Source organism: Alternaria alternata (genome assembly GCF_001642055.1).
Source record: "Alternaria alternata strain SRC1lrK2f unplaced genomic scaffold CC77scaffold_4, whole genome shotgun sequence".
In the NCBI taxonomy this organism is placed as follows: Eukaryota; Fungi; Ascomycota; class Dothideomycetes; order Pleosporales; family Pleosporaceae; genus Alternaria; species Alternaria alternata.
Window position 1 is genome coordinate 108,723 of NW_017306193.1, and position 13,801 is coordinate 122,523.

General features: G+C 51.9%; 5 protein-coding genes across 5 annotated transcripts; 1 reads left to right on the forward strand and 4 right to left on the reverse strand.

Annotated features, from left to right (window-relative positions):
* Positions 1-170: 170 nt before the first annotated feature.
* Positions 171-981, reverse strand: CC77DRAFT_929501 (Lumazine-binding protein; the record flags this gene model as incomplete). The annotated part of the gene is made up of 3 exons (XM_018534106.1): positions 171-730; positions 777-899; positions 951-981. The coding sequence occupies 3 exons, from the start codon at positions 979-981 to the stop codon at positions 171-173; spliced, it is 714 nt and encodes a 237-aa protein (XP_018389006.1).
* A 159-nt stretch (positions 982-1,140) lies between these two features.
* Positions 1,141-5,670, forward strand: CC77DRAFT_1038151 (CoA-transferase family III; the record flags this gene model as incomplete). The annotated part of the gene is made up of 12 exons (XM_018527098.1): positions 1,141-1,323; positions 1,373-1,404; positions 1,483-1,520; positions 1,574-1,656; positions 1,704-1,951; positions 2,007-2,515; positions 2,565-2,612; positions 2,672-2,874; positions 3,272-3,595; positions 3,650-3,886; positions 3,951-4,556; positions 4,606-5,670. 12 exons carry the CDS (start codon positions 1,141-1,143, stop codon positions 5,440-5,442), a joined length of 3,348 nt encoding a protein of 1,115 aa, XP_018389007.1. The 3' UTR covers positions 5,443-5,670.
* A 124-nt stretch (positions 5,671-5,794) lies between these two features.
* On the reverse strand, positions 5,795-7,406 carry CC77DRAFT_1028619 (hypothetical protein; the record flags this gene model as incomplete). The annotated part of the gene is made up of 3 exons (XM_018526458.1): positions 5,795-6,376; positions 6,424-6,813; positions 6,861-7,406. 3 exons carry the CDS (start codon positions 7,404-7,406, stop codon positions 5,795-5,797), a joined length of 1,518 nt encoding a protein of 505 aa, XP_018389008.1.
* Positions 7,407-7,701: 295 nt separating this feature from the next.
* CC77DRAFT_956184 (alpha/beta-hydrolase) lies at positions 7,702-9,848 on the reverse strand. The gene is made up of 4 exons (XM_018535499.1): positions 9,362-9,848; positions 9,277-9,312; positions 8,896-9,220; positions 7,702-8,845 (listed from the first exon to the last, which is right to left on the reverse strand). The coding sequence occupies exons 1-4, from the start codon at positions 9,605-9,607 to the stop codon at positions 7,764-7,766; spliced, it is 1,689 nt and encodes a 562-aa protein (XP_018389009.1). The 5' UTR covers positions 9,608-9,848; the 3' UTR covers positions 7,702-7,763.
* Positions 9,849-10,754: 906 nt separating this feature from the next.
* Positions 10,755-12,266, reverse strand: CC77DRAFT_1028621 (hypothetical protein; the record flags this gene model as incomplete). The annotated part of the gene is made up of 2 exons (XM_018526459.1): positions 10,755-11,162; positions 11,214-12,266. The coding sequence occupies 2 exons, from the start codon at positions 12,264-12,266 to the stop codon at positions 10,755-10,757; spliced, it is 1,461 nt and encodes a 486-aa protein (XP_018389010.1).
* Positions 12,267-13,801: the final 1,535 nt, after the last annotated feature.

The window sequence follows — 13,801 nt, forward strand, 5'->3', positions numbered from 1 at the left end:
CACCACAATGGGGCTGCAAGTCACCCCCATGAGCCCCTTTCAAGGCAACCATGTGTACAGTCGAAGCGCATTGTTTTGTTCTGGTTGGCTACTAGTGTGGGACCATGACTTCTACGGCATTGACGGCCAATCTATCGACTTGGCAGTCGCATATTGTCCAACAAGCGTGTCTATGACTTCCCAAGAGCCTTCAGTCTCTCGTCGACTAATTTTGAAACCATCTTCTCCAGTATCGCAAACTCGCCGTTTGAAGATCCCTCAAAGTATCCAGCCACGCTCTTCTCCACGTATTTGCCGACCTGGTCCACCTCGACGTTGACGTCGTCGCCTGGCTTCTTGCCAGCCGTGATTACTTTTTCCTGCGTATAGGCAATCAACATGACCTCCCACCAACCCTCAGGCCCATCTTGCACCTTGGTTACAGTCAAGCTAGCTCCGTCTATGGTAACATAGCCCTTCTCAACAATGTATCGTAGCACCGAAGTATCGCGAGGTTTGAAGCGGAAAGTCAGGGCGTTGCCGTCGGGCGTGACGGACTCGATGGTGGCGATGGTGTCGACATGACCCTGGACGAAGTGGCCGCCCATGCGCGTGTCTGCAGAGACAGCGCGCTCCAGGTTGACTTTGGAGCCCTCTTGCAGCGACCCCAAGTTTGTGCGCCGGAGTGTTTCGGGAGCGCATCCAATCTTGAATGACGACTTGGTGAATTCGGTGACGGTGAGACAGGTTCCTAGCCGAATCAGACCATGAGTTCCATCAGACTAGTGCGAGCATACCATTGACGCTGATACTGTCACCCAAATGGGCATCACCCAGTATGTCTTCACATCCGGAAATGGTCAACGATGTCCCGCCGCCTCCCGAGGCCGTCTGGTCGAGCTTCTCAAGGGCGGCAACAGCTAGCCACTATCAGCCGAGCCGAACGCAAAGGACAATGCATCGTTGCTTACTGCCAATGGTTTCAACGAGACCAGTAAACATGGTGGGGTGTGGGTAATTGGAGAAAGAAAGTTGGTGGGGTTCTGCAGCTAACGATGAGCCTCGGAACTGGCTAGCTCATCTTCGGGAACACCTAGCTATGCCGTGGAAACATTTCCGTCACCAGGCACATGTCGTGATTGTACCTTCTTTCAACCTAAAATGACAAACATGTTATTGAGACGCTCAAGCTGTGCTTTCCAGACGAGCCTGTCGGCTTTGCGGTCCAATCGAACACGACCTGGCCATGTTCGACAACTAGCAACTGCGGCATCGAGTGCAGATGCGTCTAATCTACCTCTTGCCGGCATCAAAGTCCTTGACATGACAAGAGTGCTCGCTGGAGTAAGTCGTAGCTTATGAAACGACAACAAATCCTTCTAATATTCAGCAGCCGTATTGCACGCAAATACTAGGTGATCTTGGGTATGCGACGGATGACCCTGTACGGACCAACAACCGAGGTTGGCATTCTGCAAGATTCCTAGATTGACAATTTGATAGAGCGGACGTGATCAAAATCGAACATCCAACAAGGGGAGGTAAGCAGAGGCATACATCATGATACTTTTTCCAAACTAATTGCTATGCCTAGATGACACACGAGCATGGGGGCCGCCCTACGCCAAGTACACCGATGAGCAAGAAGGGCCGGGAGAGAGTGCATACTACCTGGGCGTCAGTGTAATCATGAATCCCTGGCTTTTTAAACTCACCAAGAGTAGGTCAATCGCAACAAGCGGTCGATAGGTCTGTCCTTCCAGCATCCAGCTGGTGTAGACATTCTACATCGTCTGGTCAAGGAATGTGACGTGCTTGTTGAGAACTACCTCCCGGGATCTCTGGCAAAGTACGCCATGGACTATGACACCGTCTCAAAGATCAATCCGGGTATCATCTACGCCAGCATCACAGGTTACGGACAGACTGGACCGTACAGAAACAGAGCAGGCTACGATGTCATGGTTGAAGCGTACATTTTTCCGACCCTATGTTTTTTTAGCGCGACTGATGCTAACACTTCTCAGCGAAATGGGTCTAATGCATATAACTGGAGCTCGTGATGGGCCACCTGTAAAAGTAGGCGTAGCAGTAACCGATCTCACGACCGGTCTCTACACCTCCAACTCCATCATCGCTGCTCTCTTCCGGCGCCTGAGAAACCCAAGCAGCAAGGGCCAACATATCGACGTCGCCTTGTCAGATTGCCAAGTTGCCACACTAGCAAATATCGCCAGCTCTTGCCTCATTAGTGGGAAGCGCGACACTGGGCGCTGGGGGACCTCACACCCGTCGATCGTACCGTATAAAGCCTTCAAGACATCTGACGGGGATATCCTGCTGGGAGGAGGTAACGATAGACTGTATGGTGTGCTATGTAACAAGCTGGGAAAGCCTGAATGGATTATTGATGATAGATTCAAGACGAACGCGTTGAGGGTTCAACACAGGGATGAATTGGAGGAACTTATTGAAAGAGAGACGAGAAAGAAGAGTACACAGGAGTTGCTAAACTTGCTAGAGGGAAGCGGAATGCGTAAGTACCATCAACTATATGCCCAATTGTTCTTGACTAACGAATATAGCATACGCTGCTATCAACGACGTACAGGATACACTGAACCACGAACACGGTATGTCTGCAATCTTTGCTTAGTGTGGGTTTCTTTCTGTGTATTAATGCTTTGCGCAGTCCTCGCAAGAGACATGGTCAAGCAAGTAGATCACCCAGCATGCGGACCTATCAAACTAGTCAACACGCCCGTGAAATGGTCCGATTCGACGCCTGGCATACGTCTTCCTCCACCCACCCTGGGCCAGCATACGGACGAGATACTTGGTGAAACACTGGGTATGAGTCAAGAAGAGGTGGAAGGTCTGCGCAGTGGAGGAGTTGTCGCATAGATCCATTCCTGGTCTTGCAATTCATGTCTTGGGCTGAGGACGCCATAGTCAATCTTCAATAGGTCTCAGGTAGACTGTCCATGTTTCGCGAAAGCAACCAGGGAAATACATCTAATGATATTTGGGGTGTTTTCTGTTCCAATGGGTAGGCTGATACCAGACCATGTAGCAGTGAATCTGGTTGCACTCCGCACCCCCGCTCTCTGTCACATGTCACTGCGTCATAGCGTGTCATGGGTGGCGCGTTGGTTGTCCAGGGCAACGGCGTTCTGGCCATGTTGACCGACACGCGCGCGCACGAGCAGCTCCACATGGATTTGGTGCACCACAGTCGACTGACACTTGGCCTGCATCTCCAAAGACGAAATAAACACAACCAAACATGGAGCCTCCGTCGCGACCCTCGAGTTCGTTGTTCGATGTCTTTCTGCGTCTGCGCCCATCCAACTCTGGGAGTGCGCGCTTCCTCAACGTCGAAGAGAGCGAGAGCAGCCATGCCACGCACATCACCATACAACCGCCTACCCAAGACAAGCGCAAGCGCGCTGTTGAACGATTCGCCTTTACACAAGTCTTTGAGGAAGATGCGCGACAAATGGATTTGTTCAAGGGCACTGGTGTGGTTCCCATGATTGAGGGCGTCATGGGCACACCAGGCCACCACGGGCGAGACGGACTGCTGGCAACCCTGGGCTGCACTGGATCGGGCAAGGTACATATAAATGGAAAAGAGCAGCCCAGACTTCTTGTACTGACGTGACCACAGAGCCATACGATCCTTGGTACCAAGTCCCAGCGCGGCCTCGTCCAGATGACGCTGGATACTATCTTCCAAGCATGCGACGAGCAGCTTGTACAGTCCTTCTATGGTGCTCCGGCATTCTCTTCACTGGCAGCAGCAGATGTGTCTGAAGCGCAAATGTTCACAGCAACCGCATACATCGACTCAATGTACGGTGACGAACAGTCCGGACGCTACTCACGAGCGCAGACCCCCATGGCAGTAAGTTGATACAGGAAGCTCTGCATGGCACTTTTCCACAAACAACAGCTAACAGACACAACAGGACTGTAGTATATTCTCCACAGGAAGCACGTACAAATCAAATAAGATGCCGCGTCCGTCAACGCTACCATCGTCGCCTTCTGTCGCCGACATCCAGATACCCACAGACCCCGACGCAGAATATGCCATCGTCATGTCCATGTACGAAGTATACAACGACCGCATCTTCGATCTGTTGAGCGGGAACACGGCAAAGAACAAGCAGCCAAACGTAAAACGAAGGGCTTTGCTCTTCAAGAATACTGAGAAAAGTCCAGATCGAAAAGTTGTTGCTGGTCTCACCAAGATCATCTGCGGAAGCTTCGAAGAAGCCATGATGGTACTGGAGACTGGTCTCATGGAGCGCAAAGTCACTGGTACTGGGAGCAATGCTGTGAGCTCGCGAAGCCATGGCTTCTTCCATGTCGAGATCAAGAAGAGGGCTGCAGAACGCAAAGGTCCCTGGTCAAGCAGTAACCTCACCATCGTTGACCTGGCAGGATCAGAACGCGCCCGAAATGCCAAAACTGCGGGCGAGACACTTGCCGAAGCTGGCAAGATCAACGAGTCCCTCATGTATTTGGGTCAGTGTATGCAGATGCAGTCCGATAACCAAGGAGGCTCTAAGGTACATATTTGTATCCATGTCTGTAATTCTTCGACTAACATGCGTCTAGAACATTGTGCCATTCCGTCAATGCAAGCTTACCGAACTGCTTTTCTCAAACTCATTCCCTGCCTCTGCCCGCCAAGCACAATCGCACCGCCAGCCTCAGAAGTCCATCATGGTCGTAACTGCAGACCCCAAAGGCGACTACAACGCCACATCTCAGATCCTTCGCTACTCAGCCCTGGCTCGCGAGGTCACCGTGCCGCGGATGCCGTCTACCTCAGACACGATCTTCTCTGGTGCGCCACACAAGCGTCCTGGTACAGCTTCGTCAGGCCGCGCGACTCCTTCAGGCCGTACAACTCCTTCGGTCGTCATGGAAGAGCTCGAATATGCCAACGCCGAGATCGCACGCCTCACAGCAGAAATGGAAATCTTCGCCCTTCGCCTTTCCGAAGAGACAGCTCGCCGGAAAGCAGCCGAATCGTCTTGGGCCGCAGCCGAAGACCACATGGTGGACCTTGAACAGGAAATTCGCGACGAATGTTATCTTGAGATGGAAGCAGCCGTCGACCAAGAACGTCGAAGATGGCAAGCAGCCCTGGACAACGAGCAAGACAACCAGCAAGCACACATAGATGCCAAGGTCGACGTCGTCATCCGAGCAACAAAGGCACAGATGAAACAAGATATCAAGGTTTACGAAGACCCAGATCCAGAACTCAGAGACAGGGTCGATGAGCTGGAACGTGAAAACGAGATGCTACGGGCCAAGTTGGAAGCCAAAGAGCGTGAGACGCAGCAAAGATCTGCGAGCCCTGTGAAGAAGATGAGGATTCTTAAGAGTAAGAAGTGGGAAGATCCTGAACGCGCAATGGGCGGATTGAGCATCGATGATGAATGAGCGACGACGTTAACGGCTTCATGATGAGAGCATGCATGGATGGCGTTTACTGCATTATTGATCTTCTGGTATGGGTAATAGGGGTACTTTCAGACCTGTTTCTTGCTTAGCTATGTTTCTCGAGATACCACGCCTTTGTTTAATCGAATCTTGTTTCACTTTGACTACACGATCGTTGGATGATCGTGTCGTTGGATTGTATTAGTGTAAGCGTGCTTCAAGAGCGTCAGTCTGGTTCGAGTCAAACTTGCGCTTGCCCTATAGCATCAGCAATTAATCGCCCAATGTCATCTTCATCCATATCCGTGAGTTCTTCACCACTACTCTCTGCTAACACCTCTCCAGCAGTATCCTAGACTACTTTCTGTCCGTCCATAGCGTCCATTGTACCATCGGCGCCCATGCCCGTCCCGTCTCCCTTCCACCCATGGCTAAACACTTCAAAGTTGTCGTCGACGAGCCAATTCAGGTCTTCGCTCTCTGGGCGTAGTGTTCGTGCGAGTCCGTTGCCAGCTTTGGGGTAGTGTGCTGGCGGATCGGTGTCGTAACCATCGTCTTCTTCGTACTGGTTGCCGGCCAGGTCTATGGTCGTGCGCGGCTGGTGGCTGCTTTCGCCAAGGAGCTGTGCTTCTGCAGGGTCCATCTCCGAGTGTGAATGCGACGAGAACTGCGGTGTGTGATGTGTTGTTGTGTGGCCGTCTGGGGGCGAGGTCATCTGGGCGAGACTGAAGTTTGGTGGGGGTTGATAATTAGCATAGTGGTGGGTAGCGGAAGGTTGTTGTTGCTGGGGCATTTCCGACTTGATAGCGGAGAAGTTTGTCATGAGATTCTTTATGTTGGGGGGGAATATGGGCAGTTCTGGATGTCGAATTGTGGCTGTTAGGAGGAGGCCGACTAGTTGGTTTTGTGGGAGCGTATTGAAGTATGCGCGTTTCTGCTAGTATTAGCCTGTATCTGGCCTACGCTATGGCATACGCATACCTCATCTATAGTCAAGTCCTCGGCCGCGATCAGATTCTGTGCGCCTTCCACGACTGTCTGCTTGGCCCGTATACATGGTCCGCATAGCCACTCTTTCTCAAGCACAGTGACAACCTCGTTGTCGATTGGCGGATTGTGGCAGTATTGGTGATATGCGGTACTACACGCATCACAGAACACTATCCGGTTGTTGGACGGATCGGTCTCTCGATGACAGGTCTTGCACTTTGCAGCAAGTAGGGTCTTGGTCGACTTCCTCCGCTTAACGCCTTGAGCTGGCTCCGGAATAACGGGTACGAATGCGACGGGCTTGTTTATACTTCGGCCGGACTTGGTTCGTGTGGGTAGTGGAGTGTACGAGTCGGAGACATCGGAGTCGTCGTTGTCGTTCTACACCACGTTAGTATGCCGTCTCAAAGCACACGACAATGACTGACGTCGCTCTCCTCGTCGCTCTCGGAACGTTTCCGCTTGCCGCCTCTGCCCCCGCGTCCGCCACGCCCTCCACGACCCCGTCCGCGCCCTCTGCCAGATGCACGACCAGATGAAGGGCCCGAAGGTGATGCGCCAACTTCCGTCTTCAGTCCACTTGGTGTGCTGACTCTCCCCCCTCTTCCTCTACGTCCAGTACTCGCAGCCGGCGGAGGCGTTGGTAGTTTGTCGCTAGTAACATAACTCTGCAAGATCTCTGCCCGCTTCGCCTCGAAGGCAGCACTTCCGGCGGCATGTCCATTCTTTCCTTGGAGGCGTTCAAGAATCGCAGCGGTGGATGCCGAATACTGGGCAAAGTTTGGGCCTCCGGTAGCGCCGCTATTTGTGGGAAAGGTAGACATTTGTGACGACCATGTAGGTGGCATGGGCGTTGTCGATTGCGCTTCTGCATGTGGATGCGGAGGAGCGGACATAGTGGCTGCGCCGCCGATCGCATTTGGCGTGCCATTGCCAGCGCTCGGTTGGCCGTTTGGCGGATTTGGCGCATCCATCCTGCTCTAGCAAGCTCCGCGACTGGGACTGGGTAGCTAAGAATGATGCGATTGTGCTCGTTGAGCAGACGGATAGCCCGTTGCCGCATGACAATCACTTGGAGAGAAGCCGCGATTCTGGCCCAAGCTTCACGCTAACGAGTAAGACGACGTCGCGTTGCATCACTGGTCCGCCTCGCTTCTACTCTATAGTCTTCACCTCCAGCATCCCAATCTATATAATTAGAAACAAGGGAGACAAAGACGCTTGTCGGCAGAGTGGAGAATCACGGATGTCGCCAAGACCGCATGCTGTCAGAAAATTGTATGAATAATCATTTGAGCTGTCAGGTGCTATGTACTAGAGCGAGTGTTTGTTCATCGCTGGTAAACGTCAAAGTTGTGAGCGTTGATCAACTCCATGCCCTCCTTCCTGTACGTATCCGGTTCCGCATAGCTCGTCACATTGGCGTCGAACACAAAGTCCATCGGATTAGCGTTATCGTACCGAGGCCACATGGGCTCTGTTCCATTGAAATCGTACGTCTCCCTCCACGAGTTGGGATCGAGATCATGGATAAAACTGACCCAGTTGCTGTTCATGAACCTTGAAAGGTCACGGTAGTTCTCGGTCTTGTTCTCGAATGGAGGAGTAGCAGCGGGCCGATATCCAACACCTTGTAGGTTGAGGAATACGAATGCGACTTCTTGGAAGTGCGTGACACCGACTGCAGCAGGGAGGCCAGCCGGGATCGCATTGAAGCGATAACAGTATGCTGACACATTGGCAGCAGCCCATGTCTGACATGTCAACCTACGATTGGCAATGAAGACTTGGTCGCCAAAGTATGACGCTGAGCGGCGAAACTGCGCTCCAAATGCCGGGCCTAGGGTGAGGTTACCCAAGCTTGCGATAACATTGACGGAAGGATCGTCAGGGTACGCTGCAAGTAGCTGCTCTGTCAGATTGGCAGGAACTCCGCTCGCCATGATGAAGGTACGAAGATCCTCGGTGGAGTTTACAGGCTGAGGGCTGAATGCTGTACCTTCATCCGAGTTGGCACCCGAGATAATTGGAACATGCACAAACTCGCCGGCTTCAAGCTGAAGAGAGGTGCGCTTCTGAATGAAGTCACCATCCAGGCAAGGCATGAAGTTCGTTATGTTGAAGGTCGGAGTTGTGGTGTTGAGAGCAGTGTTTAGCTGCTCAGCAGGCAACTGACGTAGACATTCGAGCGGACTGGTAGTGTTTGCACAGTTGGTTCGGCGAGTGAGCTCGCTGTACATGTCGGCATAGCCTACTGCTGGGTCCGGAAGAGGCCCGAAGTTGATGGGATTGCCACTCTGCATGATAGCACCACGGAAGAGCTTGTCGTCGCGTCCGCTGTAGGCTGTCAAGTGGAATCCAACGGATGCTCCACCAGCGCTCTCGCCATATATAGTCACTTGTTCGGGGTCGCCTGTTCCATGTTAACTCATGTACTTCGGACTTCGTCTTGAGCAGACATACCTCCAAAGGCTTCGATGTTCTCCTGTACCCATTGCAGCGCCAAACGCTGATCTCTCAGGCCCAGATTCAGGTTTCCGGTATCCCTGACTTCTTCGCTTCCACTCAGGAAGCCCCAGGCAGATAGTCGGTAGTTGATGCTCACACCAATGATGGGCTTTCCAATCTTTTGAGCATTCTCCACGGTAAACGAGAGGTTATAGCGCTGATCGACACCTCCTCCTTCGAAGAAGCCACCTCCATGTATCCAGAATGCGACTGGAAGTTTTTCATCCTCGCTGCATCCTGCCGGACGAACAACATTCAGGTACAGACAATCTTCCGAGACCTAGAAATGGGTAACGAGTCAGTTTAAGCCGAATCCTCGGTTAGTTTGACACCTACCGGATAGTTCCATTGATCAGAGCCATATCCGTAGCACTGTGATATTCGTCAGCCCAAGTTCTTTACCATAGATCAAAACATATACCTCAGTAGAGTACTGCGTAGCCGGCTTCGTCTCGTCCCAGGTGGTGTTGAGGCCAACAGGATTTCTGAAGCGAAGACTGCCCACGGGCGGCTGAGCATACGGTATACCCAAGAAAAAGTCCTGATCATATTCGGCAGAGTGTATGCCGACATACGTTCCATTCTTCGTCTGAGCGGTTGGCACAGCAGCGTCGGAGACTGCTAGGCCGAAGAACAGCGCGGTCGCTAGAGCTGCGTTGCGCAACATGACAGGCGATTGCAATGACTGGTGTGATCAACCCGGAGCATCGCTGAGGTTAGCCATGCTTTATACTGACAAGCTTTAGCTCGCTGTTGCTAAGTAGCCTCGTGACGGGGGCATAGTCTGTGTCGTACTGCGCGACTAGACATCTGCCGCTCCGTCTCGAATCCGGGGTATGACGGTATAAGCTCCAATAGTGAATATTCCCCGAACCGAGGACCAAGTATTGCGGGGATCATGACATCGTGACGCTTGTTGTTTTTCTCGCGAGGTGGAGCGATCCGGGGTTGCCATTGGACAGGCTCAGCCCGATGTTTGCCCGTGGGCCCCCAGATGTCTCCTAGCGTGGTTATCATAACGATACTGTGGGGTACAGAACATGGCAAATCCCAACGGCATTTCCCAGTCTGGAACTCAAATCTACCCCCGACGGTGAAATAGCATGTTCCTGTTGTCATTCTGGTTATCGTCTCTGGTTCACACTATTACTTGGGTACCTGCTCAGCGTCAGAGACGCCGTAGCTGAATGCAGAGTCTCTACTGCTGAGACGCGTGTGTCTGGCGAGAAGAGTACGAAAGGTTTCGGCAATTCCATCGGAGACACTATGGTATTCAGCCACCGGGAAACCACTCCCACTTCATGAGGCTCTTTCTAGGTTCGTACCGATTCAGCCTTCTTTTCTATTGCCAAGATACTTACTCGGTAGCATTGACAATTGTGCTCTCCATCCCTGTTCAGCTAGTCTTCCCTGTATCTTAATCTTCCTCTCCACTTCTCGGTGCAAAAGTCTTGTTGCCGCTTATCTCCACCTGGTAAGCAGCGCTCTCTCCAGCTTGACGCCGTTCAGATGTCATGGCATTTTAGCGGATCCGGCAGCTAGTCTTGGATGAGGCAGAAAACCAACAGCTAGAGCGTCCACAACGTTGGGCGGTATACCAAGGGTTCCGATAGCCTAGTCTCTCTAGCGTAGAGCCATGACTGCTACCACTACTGCCCCACGAACACCTGTTTGTTGTCAAACACTGTTGGGAAACGGCAAGTTCCCTTGAGCAAATTGCACAGCGCCAGTCCCCAAACACTTTGCGGCGGACTGCATGTACTCGAGATATGAATGTCGTGTGAAAGAATACTGATTTAACTAAGTGGTATCATCTAAAATATGCTATTATCCGCACAAGTGAACGGTCCGTTTAAGGTGCTATCAGGATCGTTGTAGATGTCGATGAGCGCCTTCAGAGATGTGTATAATCCTCCCACCATCAGAAAGATGGTCATAAGCATGATGCCGTAGTTGACAACAGCCAGGGCCTTCTTCTGCGGTGTACTCCATTGCGTCTTCCAGTTCAGATGCAGCCAAAAGATGCTCGTGAGTCCAAACGTAAACCATGAGATAAAGATGGCGGACGAGATATTGAGAATCGACGAGAAGATTGGAATCGCGTTGGAGATGACGAAGGATACGATCCAGAACAAGGCGCCGAGGCCGATCCACAGAGTCCAGGTGAACGTGTTGTGGACGTTTACCTGCTCAGGCTTTGCAGCTCGCATAATAGTAATGTACTACGTTGACGTTAACTTATGGTTTCCTCTGTAGGACAAAATAGTTCTTACCATGAACTTGATGGCCGTAATGCCAATAATCAGACCAGTTCCCAGCACCGAGGGGATAAGAATGCCGTAAGCAATCTTGGCAGTCAATTCGGGAGCCGAGCCGAGCGCGGGAGATGTGACTGCATTGCCTGCAAGGCCATAGATGACACAGGCGACTACGATGTAGATGACCACTTCGAAAGATTTCTGCATAAAGAGCGCAGGAGGGAAGTCTTTGGATGGGTCTCTCATCTCAGCCATGACACTGATGAAACTCTGGTTTCCGGCGAAAGCGAAAGCCACGTTCAGCAGAGCGTTTACGGCCTCGACGAAAGTCGGCTTCCCAACTAAATCTATCGAAACCTCGAATCCGGGTGGGGCGTTTGGTCCAGCAACACCAAGTGCAATCATAACGATTAGAACCGCAGCTACAATAGAGATCGTGCATACCCAGCTAGCGGCGGCGGCGAAAGAGAGCTTTCGTGGGATGCAGAGTAGCCAACAGAGGATGTGAGGAAACGCCAGGAAAGCCACCGTGCAGAGAGCATGGCGCGACAGCGTGTTGAGAGCCACCGATAGAGTAATGTTGGCGGAAGCGCAGATGAGAACAAGGTTGAAAACAAAGGCAATTCCGAGAAAGGTTTCGAATGGCTTGCCTCCGACGTATAATGCGCAGTCGACCAAGTTCGTAACCATGGGGTATCTTCGATAGAATTGGAGAAGGATGTATCCGCAGTAGGTTGTCAAGATACCAAATCCAAGGATTGCGATGATTCCGGGTATCAGGCCGAGCGTCTTCAAAGCGGAGGGCAAACTGAGGATACCAATTCCGACTTCGATCGTGATCAGAATGACGCACGCTCGCCATCGACCCAACGTACGGTAATTCTCTCCTGGAGTGTTTGGGTATTCTGTCGCCCCAGCGAATCCATCACCCGTCCATCCCGTGGTGATGTCGGTGTTGTGTCCGTATGCCTGCTCCATATCGTCCTTCTCCGATGCGGTCGTGTGAGAAGCAACATCGTCGTTCGAGGGCGCTTTGTGCTCTTTCTTAAGGAAGGCTTTCAGACCCATGGTTGAGATTTGGCCGTAACAACGGATTATGGGGTCTCAAATGATACTAGATGAAAGGTAACTTGGCAGCGAGAAGCGGCGAAGCTGGGTCTTTTGAACCTGCGCGCCTCCTGTATCGGACCTCTGGGTCATCATCCTAGGACGTAATGTGTGCTAGTGGCCGAACAGACCCTGGGAGATCGCCTCCCGGTGACTACTGCACACGTCGCCTTGAATTCTGGCTAACATAGTGCACATCCTACGGATCCACTGTCAAGCTTGCAATAGCGGAGTAAAGTTTGTGGGGGAAAGAGTACGATAAGGCTACATGCGGCATAGGCTTTTGAAAACATCGTCGCTGCATAATACCAATGCAGAAGGGGTCTTGGAGTTTGATGAGGAGTGTGGGTCATCGTGAGTAATAGTGTGCGCTGAGATGTGACCGTGTCGTCCGATGCTCCACATATCACGTAAAAGTCTTCGAGAAATTCTTCGCGCCGGGATTGGCCGCTTGGCAACGTGCTTGAACCAGCCGAAGTGCGGTGCCAGAGCCGGTGGGACGTATGAACAGGTTGTAACACATGTTTGTCAGCATATATGTAGACGTCTGAGTGATGCAGTCGACAAAGCGACGCCATGTCAGCGGGATGGAGGTGGGACCAGGGCGGGCGCTAGCGACGCTAAGACGGTACCCTCTACAGGGCTGAGGCAGCAGAAGTCGACAATCAGAACCTGAGCACGCGACAGAAGCCGTATCACCCGCATCGCGTGCTACTATAGATATATGAAGATTTCTAAGTAACGGTAGTAGTGGACGACGGATTTGAAGGTACAACGAATTCGGTAGATGCCACTTGTTTGTCAAGACCTGTTCTGTGACTCTAAAACTTGCTCACCTCTCCGTCTTGTCCGTGTGATAACGGCATTGCTGTGGTTTGAAGTTAGGAGTTTGCTGTGTATTTAGCCATGAGTAGGACAGCTGCCGATATTTACTTCACTCTGCGTGCTTTTCAGTGGATTTCTAGATCCAGTGAAGACGTGGATCCGTATGGCAGTGGTTCAGGAAGCTATTGGCTGTTTACATGTGGCAGGCAGATGGCGTATCTAGGTGTGTAGCACTGGACCTGAAGTGATGGTGTTGCAAAAAGGTACAGCCGCCTTCTGGTTGGCCATATGCAGAGCGATGCAGGGCAACGGCTAGCTTCCTTGGCCGCCTATACATTAGGGTGTCTTACCCGAGTTCGATGATTGGTCTTTGTGTAGTGCACCATGTGCTAGATGTCGATATGAATATCATCTAAGGCTGAAAGCGATTATACAAGAGATGTTGCACCAAGAGAGGAGAGAAAAACATGATAACGATGACGTCGCTCCGTCTGGTTCACGCTTGATGTCACTAAAACGCAGGAGAACCGCGGAAACGGCTATGAGCGCCAAGTCACTAGCGCACCACTATCGCCACCGCCATGTGGGTCACAACTAGATGTAACAAGGTTCCCCGACGTGCTCCACGGTATCTTCGCGGGAAAATCAGCGGGTGTGTCTGTATTGAGTAG

What these genes read in the sequence shown, in the direction of transcription:
- CC77DRAFT_956184 (XM_018535499.1), bottom strand. Translation starts at nt 9,607, where the DNA reads ATGTTGCGCAACGCAGCTCTAGCGACCGCGCTGTTCTTCGGCCTAGCA. An exon ending in CTGATCAATGGAACTATCCG is followed by an intron (nt 9,221 to 9,276) that starts GTAGGTGTCAAA and finishes ACCCATTTCTAG; the next exon opens with GTCTCGGAAGATTGTCTGTA. An exon ending in GAACATCGAAGCCTTTGGAG is followed by an intron (nt 8,846 to 8,895) that starts GTATGTCTGCTC and finishes AACATGGAACAG; the next exon opens with GCGACCCCGAACAAGTGACT.